This window comes from Hydra vulgaris, chromosome 12 (genome assembly GCF_038396675.1).
Source record: "Hydra vulgaris chromosome 12, alternate assembly HydraT2T_AEP".
Taxonomy (NCBI): Eukaryota; Metazoa; Cnidaria; class Hydrozoa; order Anthoathecata; family Hydridae; genus Hydra; species Hydra vulgaris.
The window spans coordinates 47222959-47248622 of record NC_088931.1 but is presented as its reverse complement, the minus strand read 5'-3'; the positions used below and the strand labels follow the sequence as shown (position 1 = coordinate 47248622).

General features: G+C 26.3%; 1 protein-coding gene across 1 annotated transcript in view; it reads left to right on the top strand.

The window, feature by feature from the left end:
- The first annotated feature begins 9538 nt into the window (after positions 1-9538).
- The window catches only part of LOC100215063 (ubiquitin-like modifier-activating enzyme 1), a 72572-nt gene continuing 56446 nt past the window's right edge, over positions 9539-25664 (top strand). Inside the window, exons 1-4 of the mRNA XM_065813487.1 lie at positions 9539-9841; positions 10476-10534; positions 10931-11099; positions 13051-13292. Coding sequence (XP_065669559.1) covers positions 9722-9841; positions 10476-10534; positions 10931-11099; positions 13051-13292 — 590 coding nt within the window. The 5' untranslated portion in view covers positions 9539-9721. The remainder of the gene's footprint in view (positions 9842-10475; positions 10535-10930; positions 11100-13050; positions 13293-25664) is intronic.

Below are 25664 nucleotides of genomic sequence, written 5' to 3'. Positions count from 1 at the left end.
TGATCATAATGATGTTTATACATGCATATATATACAAATTATAACATGAGTTTTGAATAAAAAGATATATACTTTAGGATGTATAAATGTTTATGAAGCCGGTTACAAACCCGGACCCGGCCCTGGCCCTGGCTATATTTTATCAATATCGGCCCTCGTCCCGACCCAAAAACCCGGTCAAATTTTAAACCCTGTTGCTTTCTACCACTAACTACCACTACTAATAGAGTTGGAAGTTACTGGAAGAAAAAAGATGAAGTTTATAAAGCAAGATAACAGTTAACAGTCGACTTAAAAGATTGGAAATTATATATATCATTTTAACAAGAAGAATGGAGTGAATTCCAGAGAACTAGTGTTCAAGGAAAAAAAATAGACGAATAAGAATTTTTGGAGCACTTTGGAAAAGTCACAGGAAAAGATGAGACTCAATCGAATGACGAGTAATACGAAAATAGGTTTTAGTAGATGGCACAAGAGACGCTAGCTCTTTAGAGCAGCGCCCATTATATTATTTATTGAAAAGAGAAAGATAAGCAACATTACTAAGATTTGACAATGGTTGAAGGTTGTATACAAGAGCAGATCCAACTGCTTACAATGCGTTCTTTCAATTTGCCAAAAAGAGAAAGGGCATCACTCAAGAGATCCGCTCAAGATATGGCAACAGTATTCTATACAAGGAAGAATTAGAGATTTATAGAGATAAAAAGTAGAATCTGGAATAAGAACGTGGAAAACACGATAAAGGGATGCAACCTTCTCAACGCCGTTAATGCAAGTTCTCGAACTTTTTTGTCTTGTTTGTTCTCGGTGATAACAAACATACTTTTTTTCCGGTCTGCAACATTTGTTAAGATATTGTTTAAAACTTAACATATCTTTTGCGATGTAGTAAAAAAATATGTAGTAAAGAAAAGCAATATTTTGTTGAATATATATATATTTTTTGTTTAACTTTACTTAATTATTAGAAGTAATATATTTTTTTATATCATGAATAAAAAATTCATTTTTGATAACAATAATAAATCCTTATTTAATATAATAATCCTAATATAAAATAAAATTAATAATGTTATTAAATAATGCTTTATATCATATATACATATGTATATACTATATATCATCACATATACATAATAATACTATATATATGTATATATATATATATATATATATATATATATATATATATATATATTTATATATATATATATATATATATATATATATATATATTTATATATATATATATATATATATATATATATATATATATATATATATATATATATACAAATATTATATGTGTAGTTATAACTAGTAGTTATAACTACTAGTTATAACTATAGTAATGTTATTATATATTATATAATAACGTTATTATGCATAATATGGCATGCATACTGCTAAAATTATGGCACAATGATTGTGTACTTGACTGTACATACAATGGCTATGTACTACATAATGGTAATGTTGTAAACACATTATAAACATATTTTTTATAATATTTAAGTTCTTTTATAATAAAATAATAATAACATTAGATGTTGTCATTAAGAATAATAGTATTATTTATATAACTTTTTTTAATACTATTTGAAAAACTTTGATATTATTAAATCAAAATTATATCTAGTGGTATAATACTATTTCTAGATATATTTCCAGTGTTAAAAATATGAAAATATTGAAGTGTGTCTAAATAAAAAACATTTGCATTAACTGTGATTTTATAAGCAGGAATTTTGTGTTTGTTTTCCAAACAATGTTTTCAGCATTTTTCTAAGTACTCTGACTGTTGTTGCATTGAGGAGGAACGAAAATGGGAAAATGTTTTTTTCGAATTATTGGGGTAGTTTATATCAAAGAATACTACTCCATCTTCAACTTCTTTCCACCATACATTAATGCCTTCTACTAAATAGTCAGCTGATTTTTCTAAAAGTTTTTGATATTCATTGCTATTCTTTTCAATCCAAGTAATTGATATTTTTGTGTCATTAAATAGACTATGTAATGGTTGGTAGAATTTGTGAAGTATTGAAACGCCATCACATAACTTTTTTCCTTCCTTTAAATATTTTTTTGCTTGGTTGCGGATTATTGCATTAGAAATAACATTATCTGAATGATGATTAGAAGATGTTTTTGTAGACAGTTTCAAATTTTGAAACATTGCTTCTTCTTTTTCCACATTAGACGTACGACCTGCAAACAATCTATACTGTAGTGGAACATGGGATGTGATTGAGTGATAGTATGCACCAAAGAATTTTCGCTTGCTATTTTTTAGATTTGCTTCTAAATGTTCTTTTATAATTATTGCATTCACAAATGTGGTATTTATTAAACAAAGAATACTGTGTGTTGATCTAGATTCTTCTGGCATATAAAGGATGTTTTGTATTTCAAGTTAGTAAAAATTTAAAAACAAAGTGACCAACCTTGTAATGTTCTAGGAACAGTTAGTAACTATTAATCTTTATATATAAATACTTTTTCAATAGTTATATATATACTTAATATAAATACTTAAATATAAATAATATAAATACTTTTTCAATAGTTGGCAGCATTTTTTGCTTCAATGCCATTGAAAGAGCTTTCAATTATATTTTCTACAATTTTTTTTATCTTTTTTTTCTACTAAATATGGCAATTCATCAAATATATTTCTAATATGGTTTGAAATATCATGCATTGGTTCATTATTTAAAATTTTATAGTGTAAAAGATTTAGTTGTGTTAAAGAAAAACCTGGTTTTTTAAAAAGAAGGGCAGGCAATCCTTGCACTCCATGCATTTCATTTGCCAATAGCTCCTTTAATTTTTTGACAGACGTATTTAATGGAAATTGAATATTTCTTTCATAAAGCTCTCGTTCAATCTGATTTTTTTTTAGACATGAATATAATTTTGTTTTTCCTTGGTTTACTGCCAGCTGTGAGGTGTTACTTGCATTTATATGGTCTATACGATTTTTTAAGGAAGTGTATGGGAAGCTTAGTGATATAGATATATTATTAGAAAGATCTGCATGCATGTTGCATGCCCAACAAAAATAATTACCACCCTTCTGATGACCAGCTTCCAGTTGTGCTGCTGGATTGTCACCTTTGAATATTCGTGCAACATCTAAAATAGGTGTTCCCTTGAATTCTAAGAGATCGCTCAATTGCAAAATGTCATTAATCCTGTCATCGCTATACAAAAGTTGCTGGTCATTGGAAGGACATCTACCAAGTATGTATAAATAAGGCTTTTCGACCTCTGATTGAACATTTATATTCTCTCCATACTTTTGTTTATATTCAAAGCTACTTAAAAATATGGCTGTATCATACATTAAGCTAACAGTAACAAGAAAGTGAGTGTGATTAGATATACTGTAGCAATCATACCAAAACATTAAATTCCTTGTTCTTTCATAAGTTTTAAGTATATTTATCAGCTCTTTTTTAGTTAGGGTGTCATATTCATCTTTATATTCCTGAATTCAAGAGCATCAACAATTTGCCTTCGAGAAAGTGCTTCTAGTTCATTATCGTTTTGAACTTTCATAAAAATCTCATGGTCTTTGAACATATTTAGTCTTATATCTTTCAAGGAAATTTTTCTGCCTTCAGTATGAACCTCTTTTTTTGTAATTGTTTGATTTTCAGATGATATAAATACTTTTTCATATCTTTGGGGTACAATCTTTTCCCCTGAATTATATGTTCCATCGTCTATTTTTTTTTTGAGTTGCTGCTTTATTTTTTTATTAGTTGGTTCGCATGGCAAAGATATATCTCTGATGTATGGCATGTTTAACCTATAAATGAGTTTAAACATGAATGATTAATAAAATTTGAAAAGTTTAACTTATTAATGATAAGTGAAGGTAAGGTAATAAATATCTCCGTTTTTTTCTTCTATACTGTATGTTATTAATATTAGTGCCATCAGGGTATGTATTGTCTGACATTTTATCTTTTTAGATTTAGTCTTTTTAGATCACAGTTCATAGATTCTAAAAGTCTTTTCAGTACTTGGCCTCTGTTTGCGGGTGTAATACCTAAAAATTATTTTGTTTAAAATTCTTGTTTTTTATTGGTACTTATTACTGTTAACATGGTAAAACTAGTTTATTAGTATAATACTTTTATTATTGGTTTATTATTTTTGTAAATATACTATATTGCAGACATTTAAAACCATTACCTTTTTTGTTTGTCACAGAAAATTTACGTGCTAGTTCAGAAAAGTTTATTTTAAAACCATTAGGGTAGGATGAAATTACATCCAAACACTCAACTTGTTTCCAGGAATATTTCTCAACAGAACCGACAGGGTTTTTTGCTTTTTTCTCTCCCTAAATTAGTGGTAGAAAAAAAAAAAACTTTGTATAAGCCTCACTATATGCACCTTTCAATCCTTAATCCTTCTCTGTAGTATGCTAGAAGGTATATAACATAACTACATAAGGAATGGCTAGTACTTCTCTGTACTTAGAACACATTTGTCATATGGATTGTTAAACGAGCTCTGTGAGTGTTTCCACATCTCGTAGGTTCCTTCTAGATGTGAATAGAGTTTTAAAGTATGTGTGTATGAATATATATATATATATATATATATATATATATATATATATATATATATATATATATATATTGAAATATACAACTTGAAATTATAATACCAAGGCCATCTGTTGCATTTAATTAATACACATTAATTAAATGTCCAAATTATAAAAAATTCATACATCATTTATAATTAATGATCATTTGAGCTGGTAAGAACTATAATGGTGTAAGTTAAATTTTCCTCTATTTGATATTTATTAGGTTTTATTAGATTCTTTATTTGGTTTATGTAGAAAAATCCCTACATACTACTTCACCCAGGGATCACTGGATGAACTAATGACTTATGCCAGTCCTAAATTTAACATAATGACGCATTGTAATTATAAATATTGACTTAATTCAAATCTGTTTTGATGTTATACTATTCTTTTTTTAACCAACTCATTTGCTTGTACTTGACTTACATTTTTTATAGCTGATAGTTTTAATATTCTTCTTTTTTTCGCATTTTTTTGTGTTTCAAAACTATGGGTTAGGCGGAGCTTATCTCTATTGCTTAATGATACAGGAACACCAAATGCCGTAAAAAAGTTAATTTTTTATTATACTTTGTGTTATATACATATATTATACATGTAAAACAAAGTGAGAGAGAGTACACTCTCTCTCTCTCTCTCTCTCTCTCTCTCTCTCTCTCTCTCTCTCTCTCTCTCTCTCTCTCTCTCTCTCTCTCTCTCTCTCTCTCTCTCTGGTGCAGCAAGCACATACACACTTGTGTAGTATATACAGTATGTACAAACAATATTTATTATGTATAGATCTAAATACTCAGGTGTTTATGAATACTTATCTGCTGAGCTTTCGTATATAAATACCTATCTGTTGAGGTTTCTTTTCATTGATTTTCAATACCATTTTTTATTTTATTTGCATCATATCTGTGTTTTTTATTTTGTGGATTAGGTATATTGATTTTCATAGCCTTTGTGAATGTGGTGGAAAATGTTTTATTAAAATCCTGCTCTAGTTTGTTCAGTGCTTTATGAGTTGCGATTGAAAGTTTTTTCTGCCTATACATTGCTCTTTTTTCTTCTTTATATTTAAACCTTTTACATTTGGCAGGAAATATTTCTAACACTAATTTTAATCTTTTGTTAGCTATTCATCCTTGACAGTTAAAAAGGCTATGAAGCATTTTTGAGCTTCCTATATTATTAAATCTTTCTTTGGAAAAGGTAAGCAAAATATTTTTCAAAGACAATTTTGACCTGGTCTTCCCTAAGTTTTTTAAATGTTTAACAATAACCCGGCCTTTTCTTTTTATTTGTTTATAGCTAAAGTGAAATGTAGGATTTTTTTCAATATAAATTTTGTATTGATGATTTAGCACTCTTGATCTAAAAACTTTATAATTTTCATTTACTAAATGTTTGATTCTATGTTTTTCAGTTAAAGCTATATATACTGCAACTTTAGAGAAACCGCAAGTTAAAAGATCAGCAATTGACAGCTCTGACATAACAAAAAATTGAGTTAATTTTATTATAAATCTGTTGCTTACTTGTATTCTAAATTTGGTTAAGTAAATTTATATTCTGCCCGCTATTTTACATGTTTACATTAATCTATGGTAATTTAAAGACCGGAATTTTAGTAAAATAGTTTTATGGCATTATAAAATAGGGGTGGCTCATATCACAGTAATGTTAAAATTTTGAGCTTAGACTTTTAAATAAACATTAAGAGGTTTAACTTTAAAAGTCTAACTGGCCGTATGTCAATTTGTGTGTTCTTCACACTCAAATTAATAAAAACTTTCATATAAAATGGAAAAAACAGATTTTAAACTTGAAATGACTAATTTTTTTCGACCTTTAATATGTTTGCAGACATATGACTGGTTAGAAATTAAACATATAACTTAAAACTTGTTTGAAAAAGTTGTTTTCTAAATTTAATGTTTTATCTTCATTGAGCGCAGCACCATTTTATACCAAAATATGGTTCATCAACCATAAAGAAAAATTTTAAATCTAAACTTTAGTAATTTAAAAAAAAGTTAACTTTATTTGATTTTAGACAAATTAAAGCGCTCGGGGAAAAAAAAATAATTAAAAAAAATAAATTATTTGGGCTAAAAAAATGCAGTCAAACATAACCTTTTTATAAAAACGCAAAATTCGTGTATTTTCCAGAACATGCATTAACGGCGTTGAGTTAGCAGATGCTAGTTTTGCAATGGATTTGATATACGGTTTCCAAGAAACATTGGAAGTAAGAGTTAATTCTAGAAGACAAAAGGTAGATGAATTATTGAGTTCATTACTGATCATAAATATGGGAAGATCTAGATTGTTGCGATAATGATTGGCGAAAAAGAAACTAAGTTAAAGTTCTCCAGCCACAGAGAGCCCTAGGCTGTTGCAGAAGTGAGACCCTTTTCAAACTTGAACGCCCCCTCCAAGCAATCAGAAAGTGTTGGCTTCTTATCAAGAAAAGAATAAATGTTAGTATCATCAGCGAACAATGCTATCTGAGATGTGAGAATTTCTAGGAGATCAAAACTGAGCAGTGAATAGGATTAGAAACGAGACATAAATCAAGTAGAGAAGGTAAATGGTTCGGATTGTCTGGAGAGCGAGAATAATTAGAAAATAACTAATCAGATCTATTTAATAAATTCAAAAACAAATTGAAACGCGCATGGCAAATTATCAAAGAGATTACTGGAAAACTAAAATTATTCTTAGATTTTCTGCCGCAGATGATTAAAGTTGATAACATAAGTTTATGTGATCCTCTTATGAGCTAACTCAATTATTCTCCTAAAATGAGTACATTTTTTACTGAAATAGGTGTTCCTTAGAAACTATATATTTTTTTAATCTAGCAGACTTAAAAAAATATATTCTTTACATACATACATATATTTCTACTCAATAAAAGTTAATAGAAATAAACTATTTATAAGCGTTTTCCATCTTTGTAATAACTTAGGCACTGATTTTTTTGTTGATCATGGAGTGTAAAGCTTGCTATAGTTTAATGCTAATAAGCAGGGCCATCTCGAGGGGGCGCGTAGGGGTGTCTAACCCCCAACGAAATTTATACTCAAAAATTATTAAGCAAATTTGGACACTGAAGTCGGCAAAATTGGATCTGTTGTTGGCAGTCGGTGAATGTTAGCCTTCGAGGACTTTTTTGATCTTAGTCGGCAAAACATTTTTTCTTGGTCTTATTTGGCAAAAAACAGAGGCGTCACACCCCCTTTAAGATCTCTTAGGGACGGTCCTGTCAATAAGTTCTGCTATTATCATTGTTATATTTATATAATAGGTCCAACAAACTGATGACACAATATAATGGAAAAATATATAGCAATAAATTACACATTGACCCATATTGTCTTCAAATAACGTCAAGTAACATTTGTTAAGTTCTGTAGTAAATCTTTCAAATACCTCGGAATAGATCTTAATATCACTTTCGTCAACGTTGTTCCTTTTTGATATGTCCTGTATTATAAAATATTTTGATATAAAATTAACAGCACTACCTGAATCCTGCTTTTTCGGATGACTCTTTTGTGCAGTTAATGTTTTAACACAGAAAATCCTAAGACATAAGATTTTAAGACATAGCACAAGATTTTGCTGTTCTATAGTTCTTGGCCAGATAAATACTTAATTTAGGTTTGATAGTTTGATGATAAAATCATTTTTTAACTTAAATAATTTTTTCAAGTTAAACCTAGTTACAGTTTTTTCAAGGCCACAGTCAGAATACCTTAACTCTTGCAGACAATAGCAAAAGAAAATTATTCTTGTCTCATCTCGTATTCTTATCAATGTTTTTTGAAAAACGGTAGCTTTATACAAACTTTTTAAAGTTTGTATAAAGTTTTTAATAGGAATTCTGAGCCTTTTTGAAGCAAGAGTATATTAATTACACAACAATTTTATAGATCTACATACTAGAGTTAGTTTAGTCTAATTAGCAAGTAATGTCACTCTTAACCGAACGGAATTGTGCATATGTATTTTGAAAAAAAAGGAAAGACGAGTTGGCAAAAAAATACATTCGCAGGGAATAGTCTCAACCTCCAGAGTCTTTTTATTAACAATTTCATATTTATTTCATTAATTTCAAAGAAAGAAATAAGTCTACAGAATATAATCTATAGTCTACAGAATATAAGAAGATGCAAGAGATTCCAAAAAGAGAGAAAAGATCAATACACCAAAAAATTGCACTGCTCTATTCAACTTACAGCAATTGAGGAGTGCAACCAAACTAAACGTAAGCTCGGAATATTACCTTCGGAAATTAAGAGTACAACTTTACAATTTTAAATCTGGCGAATTAAAGCAGCAATTGGCGTTAATACTATTTTACCTGGGCCGAGCATTAAGTTGAAAAAACTGCAGTAGGCCAAAAATATAACTTTGTATTTCTAAGACTAAAATATAAAAAGATGTTGTGGTGGGGTGCGTTGAACGTTAGAGATATTTTTGTTTCAAGGCTAAATCACAGAAGTTTTTCGAAAAGTGTCTTAATTTTAAATTAATATAAAATGGTGGATCTTAGTGTTCATACAATTCTTCTATCGATCAATAAAAAAAAACAGACTTATGCTGGTTTCAGAGCTGAAGAATTGTGGTTTGAAGCCGGCTCCGGCCATGTATTCATCATTGGTAAGGAATCTCCTGGGTAAATGCAATTCCGCGGTGCACTGTGAATATACCAATATGATTTCTTGGAGCACCTAAATAATTAATAAATAAAAAAAAGATAGTAAAAAAATAAATTCATTTATCGTAGCATTTATTGTTTGTTTTTTGTATGAATTTTATTCAAAAATATGAATAGCTTAAATAATATTTTGTTTATTTTTTTATTTGCATACGATGGAATCCAGGCAAATATTTAATTTGGCGCTATGCAAAAAAGTTTGCATTTCGCAAAAGGAATTTCACTTGTCCAAATAGAGCCGATTGCCTTGTTTTTCCAAATTTTGGCGTGCATTAAAATCAGTGTTTCGTTACAAAGGGGACACTAAAAGTTAAGCAATTTCACCCAGAATCGCTGCTAAATTATTAAAGACAGTAATATAAAACTGTGTACTTTAATCTATATTGATGTCAACAGTAGATCAAAGTTCTCCTCCAAGTAAACGAATTCGACCAAACCCGTCCTTTGAACAATTAAACGGAAGTTCTTTTGAAACATACAACGATCAAAAATCATTTTCTGAAGATGTAAGATTTGATCCTAATCAGATAATAAAAAATCATTTATTTTTTCCAGATTAAACTTTTTAAAATAAAAAGTAAAAAATACTTATGTTTTAAACAATTCCAGAAGCCTAATTACCTGTTCAAAAACAATTACTATTAAAACAAATTACTATTAAAACAAGTCTAATTTTGAATTTACTAGCAGTAAACGATATTTAGTATTTATTATTTTTGGACAGCCATTAAATGACTCTATATAAATAAGTTTATATAGAGATAAAGTTTTTTGTAACAAAAATTAGATGTAAAAAAACAGCAAACATACTTCATATGAATGTTTAAGTTCTTACTCATTTTTTTAAAGAAAATTAAGTCTTGGAAGTTAGAAAATTATTATGCAATCATCAAAATTTTAAAGCTGTAATGTATAATCTGATAAACATTGTTAGGTTAATGATATTTTAAATATTGTTAAATAGATAAAAAAATCCACATTTTGTTGGGTTGAAATTTTTCACATGCATTTTTTATTAATAGGCTAGTTTTCTAGACTAACACATTTTAAGATCTATTTTAATTAGTTTTTCTTGTTAAGTTTGAAATCAGCAAAATTTAAATAAAGGGGCACATTTTAATTATATTCAATTTTTTGTAGATTACTATGATGGCAGATAATGAACAAGAAATCGATGAGGGACTATATTCTCGACAATTGTGAGTTTTTTAAACTGCTATATACTACATAAAAATGAACTTAGTAAAGTGCGAAACACCACTGATGTTGCACTATTCAGCAAAAAAATAATTTTTTTGTATATATATATATATATATATATATATATATATATATATATATATATATATATATATATATATATATATATATATATATATGTAAATATATAAATATGTATTGATACAAATGTATATATTATATATATATATATATATAATATATATATATATATATATATATATATATATATATATATATATATATATATATATATATATATATATATGTATATATATATATAATTTTTATATTTTATAAATTATTTTATAATTATATATATATATATATATATATAATTTTTGTTATGCAATCAGATATGTTTTGGGTCACGATGCTATGAAAAAGATGGGAGTATCTAATATACTTATATGTGGATTAAAAGGACTTGGAGTAGAAATTGCAAAAAATGTTATTCTAGCTGGTGTAAAGTCAGTTACCTTATATGATCCAGAACCTTGTCATTTGGAGGATTTATCTTCACAGGTTATTATCATTAAACATAAAATTTCAAGAAATATAGATGTTGCTTTAATAATTAGAGAATTATTTATAACTTATTTTAACTTTATACAAAGTTTCTTTGCAAATTGATGTTCCAAGCCAATTGTCAATTTTTGTAAAAACTCAAATGAATTTGTTTATTGTGCCAAATTAAAAAAAAAAAAAAGTAATTATAACAATTTTTTTGTTTATTTTTGATAGTTTTGAAATTGTCCTATTAAAGTTAAAAAAATGCGTTGTCATTGCCAACGATGAACCCAGAGTTTTTTTGGGGATACTGCTTTTTTCTCAGCAACGTTGAGAGAGGGGGTGTTTTTAAAATTACCCCTATTACAATTTCTCCCCTAGTTAAAAGTGGTGCCGCGATGATGATTTTTAATCATCATTTTAATCATTTGTGTTTATCTTGTTTAGTTTTATTCTAAGATAATTTAAGTTGATTTAAAGGCATTTCTTTGAATGCATGAATTTACTGCAAGATGTAACCATGTTACTTTAGTTATGAAAAATAAAACTATTTTAAGAATTTAACCACGCTGTTTGTAAATAATTATTGAAAATTGTTTAAAGTATTTTAAACATTAACTATACTTTAATAAATTTAATATTAGTAGATATTAATGTTTTAAGTAATTAGTAATTAAATGTTTAAATTTTTAATGAATAATTACATTACATAATGCATTTACATACATTAAATTGTGTAGTATTTTTAAAATTAACAAAATAGTTTTATGTCTTGTATTCAAATAACTATTCGAAAAAAAAAAAAACATTTAATAAACCTTTTTACTACTATTAAACTTGAAAATTTTAATTTAAATATTAGCAAATCTGTTCATTTAAATTTTACTAAAGGTGATTTTAAGGCACCTTTTAAATTAAAGATAATTAAAGAAGAGTTATGATAAATGTAATTTATTAAAATGATATAGTTTTTTAATTAAAAATCATGTTATATTTAAAAAAATATATTTTATTTTTTTATTCATTAAGTAGGTAATTATAATTAAAAAAAAATTATGTTTAATAAATAAGTTACATTTACTATGGATTTTTTTAAACATTAGAAACATTGAAGTTTAAAAATAACTAGATCTTTGAAAAATTTGATTAAGTTATTGTAATTGTTATTTTTATTATTAGTCAAAAAGAATAGGAAATAAAAATTACTGAAAAAGTTTACATTTCGTTTTCTTCATGTTAACTAAAATAGAAAGCTAAAGATCAAAAGTCATTCATTCAAAAATTAAATTTGCGCGATAGTTATTAATAGTGAAATTTTTTTCTTTTGTTCATTTATTATCAAAAGCAGTTCACTCTTGCCAATAATTGCCAATAATTGCCAATAAACAAAAGTTAATTTTGTTATGAATGGATGTTTTAAAATCGTTCTATCTTTCAAAAAAGTAAACTTTATACATTCCATTGTTATAAAATTTTGTAACAAGTTTTTAAAATTAAGTTTCGTAACGACATTAGTTTTTTTTAAACATTCAGTTGTAATTGAATGACAGTTATGTCACATAATTATGTGAAAAAAGCTGTTTCTTTTTATTTCATTTTATTGTCCTAAAGAAAAAATGGTGTAGCTAAAATAAAGTGAAGATTAATTATATGCTGCTGCATTTAAAACCAAAATTTGTTTTTACAACTTAAGTGAAAAAGAAAAAGAAAAATTAAAAAATAAAACAATTTTTGGGCGCTTTTTTTTGGGTGACCATACCGCGGCACTAAAACAGGTCTGGGTTTGTCCCTGATTGCATACAAAATCTTTTTTTTTTTAATTCACTTTTATTTCAAAACGGTGTCAGTAATTATGTTACTGACAAATATTTTTTGATTTGCAATTCAATGTTTGATAATTATTAGTCTTAAAATTCTTGAGAAAATTTTTAATATACTTGTAGTGTTTTTTTTATTGAAATTATAGTTTTATCTGACCCAACTTGATGTTGGCAAAAATAGAGCAGAAGCAACCGTGAGTAAACTTGCAGAGCTGAATAGTTATGTGCCAGTGTCTGTTTACGATGGTGAGCTTACAAATGATTTTCTCAGTAAATTTCAGTGCGTTGTATTGACAAATTCATCGCTGTCTGAGCAATTTCAAATAAGTGATTTTACACATCATAACAACCAAAAGTTAATTATTGCTGATACAAAGGGACTTTTTGGGTTTGTATATTTATTGTTTCTTTTTCTTTTTTTGTTGCAGCTTTTTTAGTTTTCTAAAATTTTTATAAATATAATTTTGTTTTTATTTCTGACAAATATAAGTTTATGGGTGCTGATTTCTAGTACTGTAACAATAATATATATACTACATGTGTATAAATATAGCTAGTGAAATGTGAAGGATTAAGGTTCCCACAAGAAAGCTGTAATTGTCTATTAGCAGGTTAGCAAAAATTTGCTATACTCTGCAATGATTTGTTGTGAAACATAAGGTTCATTTAATTGTAGGGAATAACTGAGCATTATTGAGGTAACTGAAATTCAGGGTATAAAGTTCAGGCCTTGTTAGAAATGATGCACATTTTATCAATGTCAAAGTTTTTCTGATAATGTCAGCGATGAACACAGAATTTATTTGGGGGTACTGTTTTTTTTCGCCAATGTGGGGAGGTGATGTTTTTGAGATCCTCCTCCCCTAGGTAAAACTGTTGCCACGGCAATGATTTTTAATCATCATTTTCTTAATCATCATTTTAATCATTTGTGTTTAGTTTTATCTGGAGATACAGAGTTGATTTAAAGCATTTCTTTGAATATATCAATTTACCAGTGGACATAACCCAGACTTTGTTTTGATTAAAAAATGTTTAATACATTAGTTTTTAATACATACTATAATAAATGTTTAATACATTAGTTTTTAATACATACTATAATAATAAATGTTTAATACATTAGTTTAACGGGATATTTGACGTCATAAAATTCTCTTTATTTTTTTATTTTTTAAAAACATTAACTTTTTTAATTTACTGCAATAATATTAATTACCACAAAACGAGTTAAATGTTATTTAACGGCTTTTTTATTATTACTATGAGGGAATGTTTATTTTCTTTTTTCAATATTAAATAATTAACTTAATATTGCATTTTTAAAAATGTTTGATATTAACAAAGTTCTTTCTTTTCTCGACATTTGCCCAAATGAATTAAAATATGTTAAAATGATTATTTCTTAAATTTCTAATTGCGGCTTGGCAACTACAAATGATTTTTTATTTAAAAAAATTAGTGAGTAACAAAAAGAAAAGTTATGTTAATTTATTTACTTTATTTATTAAAAGTTTATTAGTTTATTTTATTATTAAGATTATATTATATTGTTATATGTGTATAGCATTAATTAAAAAATAATTGCTGCGATTTAACTTGCACTATAAAAAAAAGTTTTGTAATTTTTGGTGCAAATTTTTGCAAATTTTTGGTGCAGCCGTTTGTTTAAAATTTAATTTTGAGTAAAAAAAAAAAATGTTTAGGAAGGAAAACTGAAAAAACAATTGCGATAAAAATGAGCAAGTTTTTTTTTAAGAACAAATAAATTTTTAATATTGAATAATATTTAGTAATATTATTAAATAAATTTTATAGTTAAGTTAAACCCAAGCATTAACTTTAGTTTTAATAAACTTAAATATATTTTTTAAATCAAAATTAAATTATGTATTTTTAAAATCTAAATTAAATTATATATTTTTTTAATCAGAATAAAGTTATATATTTTTATTAAATTAATTTCAAATTAAATCATATTTTTTATCAGAATTAAATTACAGTGAGTTACATGAGTATAGAGTCATTACTTTGTTTGTGTAAAATTTACCAATTTTAGTTAAAATATCTCAATGAAATGTTATCTGAGCAATCTAAAATTTGGTGGTTGATTTCTTTCAAACTATGTAAACGTTCTTGCGAAAATAAAATAAAATAATTATTTTTATGTCTTGAGTTATTTGCATTGGTAATTATTTGGTAAAGTAAAAAGACAAAATTGGGCAGAAAAGCTGTTTTAGACAAGGTACGATGACAAATTGTAGGTCTGCTAAAAGATAAAACAAACAACGTTGAAAAACCACGAGCTACATAATGATGTCAAAGATTTACCAAGGCTTGGTAGGTCTTTAAAGCTAACTTCAAGAGACCAAAGTTATCTCTATCGAAAGGTTAGACAAGACCATAAAATTTCTCACTGCCAACTTGTTGAAGGGTTCACAAATACGCCTGATAACATTAGTATTAGTAGATGGACTGTACAATAATTCCTGAATAAGAAAGACTTAGATTGCTATGTCGCTGCTCGAAAATCACTTTGATGTTTCTTAGATTGTCTAAAAAGATTAAATTGGTGTAGAGAAAGACTTCACTGGTCTGTAGAAGACTGAGACAAAGTCATTTTCAGCGACAAATCCAATTTTGAGGTGATAAATCACAATTCAAGATTAATCATCAGGAGGCTGGCTGGTGAAAAGTTCAAAAAGCGTTTTTGTGTACCAAGGATACAAGATGGAGGAGGATCAGTTCTCTCTTGTTCTCCAGTCCCATTGAGAACATTTGGGCTTGGATAGACAAGAGATTGGTCAAAGAGAGCATAGCCATTAGTGTTCGTGCATGTGTGAAAGTTTGTGGTGCACATATAATCTTAAGTTTGTTTTTTTTGATAACTTTTTTTCTTATTTTGTTTATGAAACCACTGTTAATAAAATTTAAAACAATTTAAATTATTAACTTTTTTGTTTGCTTTGAATTTTAAAAAACATAAAAAAAATCATGTTAAAAATTAACTGACTCTATATTTATGCAACCCACTGTATGTTTTTATTATCTTTGCTTCAAGCTTAAAAAATCAATTATTAATAAACTTTTAATTTTGAGTTTTTTTCATTAGTAAATAGGGCTTATCTTAAACATTATTGTCATTCAAACTTTTGTAACAAATATTTTTACATAAATATCATTCAAAAGTTAATGTGATTTTTTTTTTAAATTAATAGTTTCTTTTATCTTACCGCTTATAGAATAATTCTATGCGTAATGCTTTAAAACAAGGCCTAGTAATAGTGAACGACCAGGGTTGATATTTGACCGGGGCCGTATTTGATAAGATATAACCGGGGCCGGGTTTGTGACTGGAACTGCATAAACATTTATACATCCTAAAGTATATTTTTTAAATTCAAAATTCATGTTATTTTTTGTATATATATATGCATATATAAACATCATTATGATCAACATGATCATCATCATCATCTTATCTCTCAGCAAATACTACACTATAAATACTAAAGTTTATGTAAATAGAAAGGATAATGTATGCCAGTATCTGAATAATGTATGCCAGTATCTAAATAAATAGCAAACATATATGTTTATGTCCATAATATGTATGCATAAAGCACATCTCAGAAGCTTTTATTCCTTCTGGACTAAAAGTTTGTAAGCTTTTATTCCTACTCTTCAATTTTAAATCAAACCTAATTCTTAGCTCATCTATTTAACAAGAACATCTCTCTTAAGAACAAATGTCCTTTTATTATTCCAAGAAGCAAATGTGATAAGGCATCAAACAACAGGCGGGACTGATGTTTAGCTCTGTTATTCTCAGTTTACTAAATCTTGTATTTTATATCAGATATTAGGTTCTAGAGACTTTTGGTTAGTCTTCAACAATGTCATTAGCTAAAGTAAGTCTAACATTTAATCTTATTAATTATATAATATTTAATAATTTAATTTTTTTTTAAAGTGCTAAAGTGGTTCCAATTTTTCAAAACTCTTAAAAACACTTTGACCTCTCTAGCTATCCTATGATTAATCTTCACTCTGTTTTTTTAATTAGTTTTTTTATATAAAGGTTTTAAGATTATCAAATTATTTCTTACTAACTGCAGTAATAAAGTTATTCTTGAAGGCCTACACTCTTTTTTATTTCAAGTAACTTTAAGGGTACCACTAGGTATCTTGTGGTACCCTTAAATTTTTGCTCCTGTATTGTTTCTTATCTACAATATCAATCTTCATGAAAATTTAACATCTAAAGTGGCTCTATTTGTTGATGACTCAACTTTATACTCTTGTCTTGACAAAAAATCTTCACTTTTTGATTGCTTAGAACAAGTAGCTAATTTTTAATCTGATCTCTCTTCTGTAACAGCCTAAGACTTGCTGTGGCTTATGGATTTAAATTCTGAACTTAAAATCTGCAATTTTTGTTAGACAACAAAACTCATTTACTGCAAAAAAAAATAAAAAAATAACAACCCTCTTACTCTCAGACAAAGTCTAAAAGCACATTGTAAATGTAATGCGGACGTGGTGTAGTGGTAGAGCTCTCGCGTCATAAACGTACCAAATTCGATCCCCACCATGTCTCTGGTAATACCGTGCTCAACATATTTCTCTGAGCAGTGGCCTTGGTTGTCAAGGTTCATGTTTTGGAGTTATATAGTTGAGAGAGGTAAATAAAGACAATTAAGTAGCCTCCTCTTATTTATAATACTTTTATGTATTATAATTTTATGTAAGCATAAAATTATAATATATAAAGTATTATAAATTTTTTTCTAGCCCCGGCTATCAACCCCTGCTAAATCTTATAGTTTAGCCGAGGCTAGGGCCAGGTTTGAAAAAAGTCTCATTTTTAGCTGGGGCCCCAGCCACTTACTACCTGGTAACCATGTTACTTTAGTTTTGATAAAAAAACTACACTACCTAAGAATTTAATAAACGCTTATGTTGCAATCACTACACTATTTATATATAATTATTAAAAATTGTTTAGAGTATTTCAAACATTTATTAACTATATTTGAGTAACTTTAATTTTAGTTAATAATGTTCCAAATAATTAGTAATTAAATGTGTAAATACTTTAAACAATTTTTTATCCATATTGCATAAATTATACATATATTGAATCGCGTAATATTTATAAATTGTAAAAATCAATAAAATAGTTTTGTCTTGTATTTGAATAAATATTCAAACAAAAAAACATAAGCATTTATAGACATATTTACTGTTATTTTAATTTTGAAATCTTGATTTAAATTTTAGCAAATCTGTATTTTTAACTTTTACTAAAGGTTAATAATTTTTATTGTGATTTTAAGGTGCCTTTCAAATTAAAGATAATTAAAGAAGAGATAATTGCAGTAAACATAATTTAATTAAGTAATTTTTTTGATTAAAAGACATAATATATTTTAAAAAATGTCTAATAAAAAAAAATTATGTTTAATATATAAGTTATATTTACTATGGATTTTTTTAAACATTAAAGACAAATAAGTTTAAAAGTAATTAGATTTTAATAAAACTTTTAAAGTCAAAAAGAATAAGGAAAAGAAACAAAACTTTCTGAAAAAGTTTACCTTTCGTTTTTTTTTTTCATCAAATAAATTAAAATAGCCGGCTAAAGATCAAAAGTTCATACATTCAAAAATTAAATTTGCGCGATAGTTATTAAGAGTAAAATTTTTTTCTTTTGTTCATTTATTATCAAAAGCAGTTCACTATTAATTGCCAACAAAAAAAAGTTAACTTTACTCTGAATGGGTATTTTAAAATCATTCTATCTTTCGGAAAAACAAACTTTTTATACATTCCATCGTTATAATATTTGTAACAAGTTTTTAAAATTAAATTTTGTAATGACTTTTATTTTTTTTAAACTCACATTCAGTTAGTAACCAAAGGACACTTATGTCACATAATTATGTGAAAAAAGCAATTGCTTTTTATTTCAATAAAAAAAAAGAAAAGATTTTTGCTTTGGTTTGATTTAATTTTATTTATTTTTTCAATAACTGTTATGTTGATTGAAAATGAAAAATCCATTTTAATTATCGAAGTCCTAATAATATACGCCACAATCTACAGACTTGATAATTTAGTTCAGGAGAATTTAATCCATAAGAGTTTCAGCATAAGCCTTATTGTAGAACCTTTTTTTTTTAAGATATTGAAGCATTTTTTAACCCACAATTAGCAAATCATATTTTTCACTAAATCCCAAAAAATATTCGTAATGCAATTAAAAACTTGAAATTAATAAATCTTTTATATATTTGTTTTGTTTTTTTAAATAACAAAATTTAAACAAAAAAATTTTTTTCCAATTTTTTTGTAGGCCATTTATCACTATGAGTTTTTTTCCTCCTATCACAATGATGTTTTAAATAATAGGTTGAATAAATAACAGTATTTAGAAAGGATATTTGACAAATTGTTAAATTTGTTTATAAAAATAAAACTAACAACATAATTTTGTTTAATAATAATATAGAAATATACTGCAAAAGTGGGAGGACAAAGCAAATGAAATATTTGTTACTTTATATTAATTTACTTTTATATTTTATATGAAAAATTTCTATCCTTAAAAAAAAACATTCTGTTCCTTTAATCAGGAAAAACTCTGTTTCTTTTATAAGGCTAAAATGCTTGATTTAATTACAAATGTCCTGACAAGCACATTGCTAAATATTGTAACTCATTGTAAAGACTAAAAAGTAGAAAATAATATATAGCAAAAACATTTGCTAAAAAATATAATCTTTTTTGTACTAAGACATGTACCAGAAAAAATATCCACATACATTTTAAGGGATATTTATTTAACTATTGTATTTTGATATTGAATGTTATATATATATATTTTTTGAAAGTACATATATTAATATTCTTAAATTTCACTTTAGAAAGTTTGTGAAGTTTTGTACGTGAGAACGCACTCGACATCAGCTTTTGCACAGTCTTCGACTGGACTTTCTTGGTAGCTCTAATCCATTTATTTTTGAAGTCTTTAATGTTTTTGGTTTCTTTTACATTGAACCTTATTTTTCTTTTGACAAGAGCCCAATATCTTTCGATTGGATGTAGTTTGGGACAATTTGGTAGATTGCAGTGTTTTTCAACAAAATCTACTTTATGTTCTTTAAACTAGTTTAAAGTTGTCCCAGAGTAGTGACATGATGCTAAATCGGGCCAAAATAACGGGTTACCCTTGTGTGTACTTAAAAATGGCAAAAGACGTTTCTTGAGGCATTCTTTTATGTTTATTTTGGTGTTGTTACCGTAATCACAAAACAAGAGCTTCTTTCACCACATTCACAAATTGCTAGTCAAACTAAGAATTTTTTAGCGAATTTTTGCATTCCAATACATTTATAATTGGAACTCAGTTTCTTGCGATTAATTGCTGAATAATATAGGTGTCCTGGAAGAGATCAGAAATATGCAGCATAATAAGTTTCATTGTCAATAATCAAGCAAGATTTTCTGGCGTCTTTCACTTTTCTACCAAGATCTCGTCTAACAAAACATTTTTTTTTTCCACTTTCTGATTTCTTTTTAATTGTATCAGTGTCTTTAAATCGTTTGACAATGCTCTGCACTATTCTCAAAGCAATCTGCAATTCTTTAGAAATTGTTTTGCTTGATACACCAGGATTTTCAATAAGAAAATGCAAAAAATTTTTACGCTTCTAATCTTGATTCGATGACATTTCAATTAAAACTAATTGTTTTGATAACAGAGTTGTTTAAGTTTTGAATAACACTAATAAAATGACATTTAAAAAAATTAGCTATTTAAAATAGTGCACCATTTCTGTAAACATCACATCAGAACACACGCAGAATTTTTCTGGTACGTGTCTTAAAAAGCAGAAAATTAACTTTTAAATTTAATAGTTCAATAAACTAAAGATTGACAGGTATGTTTCTAAATAAATCTTGTACAGACCTGTTAATCTTTAGTTTAATGAATTATTAAATGTAAATTAAAAAGTTTATTTTCCGCTTTTTAGTACAAAAAAGATTACATTTTTTAGCAAATGTTTTTGCTATATTTTATTTATATTTTTACCCATATTTGTTGCAAGTTTAAAAACTTTAAGTAGATAAAATATGTAATACAAGTTTTACAAAATAAATTTGATATAAATATATTCTTACATGAACAAATAATACATATTTTGTTAAGATGTTGAAAAAAATGCTAATTTTTTAATATAAAAAATAAAGATTTATACTTACAATTGTTAGAAGCAAGTTGCACTTTTTTACTAAATTATACAAATAAATATGATAAATAATAATAATAATAATAATAATATATATATATATATATATATATATATATATATATATATATATATATATATATATATATATATATATATATATATATATATATATAAACTCATAGAACTCTTAACTCTTGTCAGAAAGCTTTTTCCGTATTTTGTTGACAAAAAGTAAAAATTAAAATGCAAGACCGGAATTTTTTTTTTATTAATTAATAGACTGCCTGCCCTAACCAAACCATCAGTCGATGTAGCAGCACTCCCTTGCGAGTCAGGCTAAAAGATAGTAGATGTAGCAGCACTCCGTTGCAAGTCAGGCTATTTCTCAGTCGATATAGCAGCACTCCGTTGCGAGTCAGCCTATTTGACAGTCGATGTAGCAGAACTTTGTTGCGAGTCAGGCTATAAGATAGTCGATGTAGTAACACTCAGCGCATGATTTACAGTAAAAAAAATTAAAATAAAAACATTTTATTAAAAAAAGCAAAAATAAAAACATTTTAACATAGTGACGTATAAAAAAAATTAAATAAAAACATTTTATTAAAAAAAATAAAAATAAAAACATAGTTTATATTGTTAAAAACATTCAGAATGTTTTAAAAACATTCAGAAGGTTTTAAAAATATTCAGAATGTTTTAAAAAACATTTAGAATGTTTTTAAAAACATTCTGGTCAATTAAATTTGCGTTTTTGCGGGTTATTTAACAAACGAGTAATTTGTAATTAAATTAATGGTTTTTACTTTCTGACAACATGCAAATGTTGGACAAAAGTCAAAAGTAATTATTAGTAATTAAAAGTGACGTATTTGTTGGCATAAGAAACATTTTTTTTCTTCCGTACTCCCAAATGCAACAAACTATATATATATATATATATATATATATATATATATATATATATATATATATATATATATATATATATATATATATATATATATATATATATATATATATATATATGTATATATATATATATATATTTTTATATATAATTTATATACATTATAGTGTATATATTGATTGTATATATAAATATATATATATATATATATATATATATATATATATATATATATATATATATATATATATATATATATATATATATATATATACAATCAATATATACACTATAATATATATAAATTATATATAAATAATAATGTATAAATTATATATATATATATATATATATATATATATATATACAATCAATATATACACTATAATGTATATAAATTATATATAAATAATAATGTATAAATTATATATATATATATATATATATATATATATATATATATATATATATACATAAATAATAATATATAAATTATATATATATATATGTATATATATATATTATAATATTTATATATATATATATATATATAATATATGTAATATATATGCAAGCTAAGACAAGAATGGAGTGATCAAACGCTACTGCTGACCACGCAAATGATTTTTATTTTTGACAACTTGACCATGACTATTTAGTTTGATGATTTAAACATTTCAGAAATGCGCTGAAAAAAAAAATGCTGAGCTAAATTTGAAGTAGGAAGAAATTTAAAAAAAAAAATCTGAATGTGAAGAGATGTGTATCATTCAAAAACATACAGAACGATTTTCTAGAATGTGCAATTGGCTATGACCAAGTTGTCTAAAATAAAATACTTGCTAGCAGTAATAACCGATAGGTTTTATTGTGCATTAGATAAAGGTGGAGAGGTTAAGTCTATCGCTCTTGACATTTCTAAAACTTTTAATAAAGTTTGACATGCTGGTCTTCTCCATAAGCTTTCTTCTTACGGTGTATCTGGTAACATCTTTAAGATTATTGAATCCTTTCTTTCCAATTGTAGCATTAAAGTTGTTCTTGATGAACAACACTCTTCTTCTTCTTTTAAATCTTCAGGGGTTCCTCAAGGTTCAATTCTTGGCCCTATACTCTTTTTAATTTACATTAACAGTCATTGGCATTGTTTGCTGATGATACTACCATTTATTCTTGTCATGATAAGAAGCCAACACTCTGATTGCTTGGAGGGGGCGTTTGAGCTTAAAAAGGATCTCACTTCTGCTACAGCATGGGGCTCACAGTGGCTGGTGAACCTCATTTTAGATAAAACCAAATTTTTTTCAGCCAATCATTATCGCAATAATTTAGATCTTCCTATATTTATGAATGGTAATGTATTCAATGAGTCATCTACCCTTCATTTTCTAGGATTAACTCTTACTTCCGATCTTTCTTGGAAACCATATATCAAATCCGTTGCAAAATTAGCATCTGCTAAGGTTGGATATCTTTATCGAACTCTACACTTTCTTACTTCGGATTCTATTCTCTATCTCTATAAATCTCAAATCCAACCTTGTATGGAATACTGTTGTCATATCTGGGGCAGATCTTTTAATGATGTGCTTCCTCTTTTAGACAAGGTGCAAAAACGCATTGTAAACATAGTTGGACCTGTTCTAGCAGCCAACCTCCGACCATTATCAGATTGTCGTAGTGTTGCTTCTCTTTCTCTTTTCTACAAATACTATAATGGGCACTGCTCTAAAGAGCTAGTGTCTCTGGTGCCATCTACTGAAATTGATTTTCGTGTTACTCGTCATTCAATTAAGTCTCATCCTTTTTCTGTGACTGTTCCTAAGTGCTCAAAAAACTCTTCTTCGTCTCGTTTTTTTCTTCGAATATCAGTCCTTTGGAATTCACTTCCTTCATCTTGCTTACCTGATTCATATAATTTGCAATCCTTTAAGTCGTCTGTCAATTATTATCTTGCTCTACAATCTTCATCATTTCTCTTCCAGTAACTTTCAACTCTAATTAGTGGTTGCTTGCAGCCTTGTTGGAAGTGAAGATGTTTAAAAAAAACAAAAAACAAAACAAAAAAATTGTGTGTGGACATATAAGACAAAAAACCCCATGCGTCTTCTGAGAAGGCTTGCATGTATTTTTAAAAAACTTAAGTTTTTTTGACAAAGCTTTTGGAAAACATAACTTTATTGTGTATTTTTTAACTTATGTTACATGAAAATTGCAAAAGTTCTTTCGTTAATTTCTTGAAATTTTCTTTATAAAAAAAGTAAAATATTTCACTAACAATAAATTGAAGATACCAGCTCCATTTGCAGAATAAAATAATTTAGATTATGCCATTAAACTCATGGTAAAATTAACGTTTTATAATGATTCATTTTTTATTATATGTCATAAAGTACAATGACTTTCAGAACCATAAAAACACATTTGATAAGTAACTTTATTATTATAGTAATAAGTAATTTTATTATTAAGAATATATTTTTAATAAACTTTTTTGATTCTACTTCAATACTCATCTATTAAAAATTGACTAGAAAAAGGATTGAAAATTAACTAGTTTAACTTTTTTCGCTGTGAAACACGCTATATGTATATGTCTGTATATACACACATATATATATATTTATATTTATATATATATATATATATATATATATATTTATATATATATATTATATATATATATATATATATATATATATATTTATATATATATATTTATATATATATATATATATATATATATATATATATATATATATATATATATATATATTTTTATATATATATATATATATATATTGTTTTATTTAGAGTTAGGTCCAAAAATGGTATTTTTGATTGAATTTCTTTTTCCATTGTAATAGAATTATGTTTATTATTGATATACTTCAAAAATAAATCGGCGTGATTTTCGGAAGTGAAAGCACCAAAAATGTCATCTACATACCGTTTATAAAAAGCTGGTTTTTCTCCATTATATGATTTGAGCCATTTATCTTCAAAATTTCCCATGAAAAGATTAGCAAGAACAGGTGCTAAGGGAGAACCCATAGCAACACCATCATTTTGGTCATAAATTTGTCCTTTGAAGAGAAAATGAGTTTGAGATGTTGCAAAATTGAAGAGTTTTTTTAAATCGCTTTTACTAATTTTAAGATTTAGTAGACTAAACGCAATCATTAAAAGATATTGTAAATCGGTTACTGTAAAATTGGTTTTTACTTCATTTAAAATTTCAAAATTTTTTCCGCAAAAGATCCCTTTCCTACAGACTTTAATTCATTCGTTGTCTATAAATTTGAATGTACACAGACTTTAATTCATTCGTTGTCTATAAATTTGAATGTACACAGGCTGTAAATCCTGTTATATTGGCGAAGCTACTCACCATTTAAAGACACAAATAATCAAGCACAAAAAACAGGATAAAAACTCACAGATTTATAAACATATTCTTCAAATAAAAGCTGTTATAATAGTTTTAATCATGTTAATTTTTTAATTTTGGATTCGGCCTCCATCAAATTTATATTAAAACTCAAAGAAAGCATGTACATAGAGTGGGAATAACCCACTATTAATAAACAAA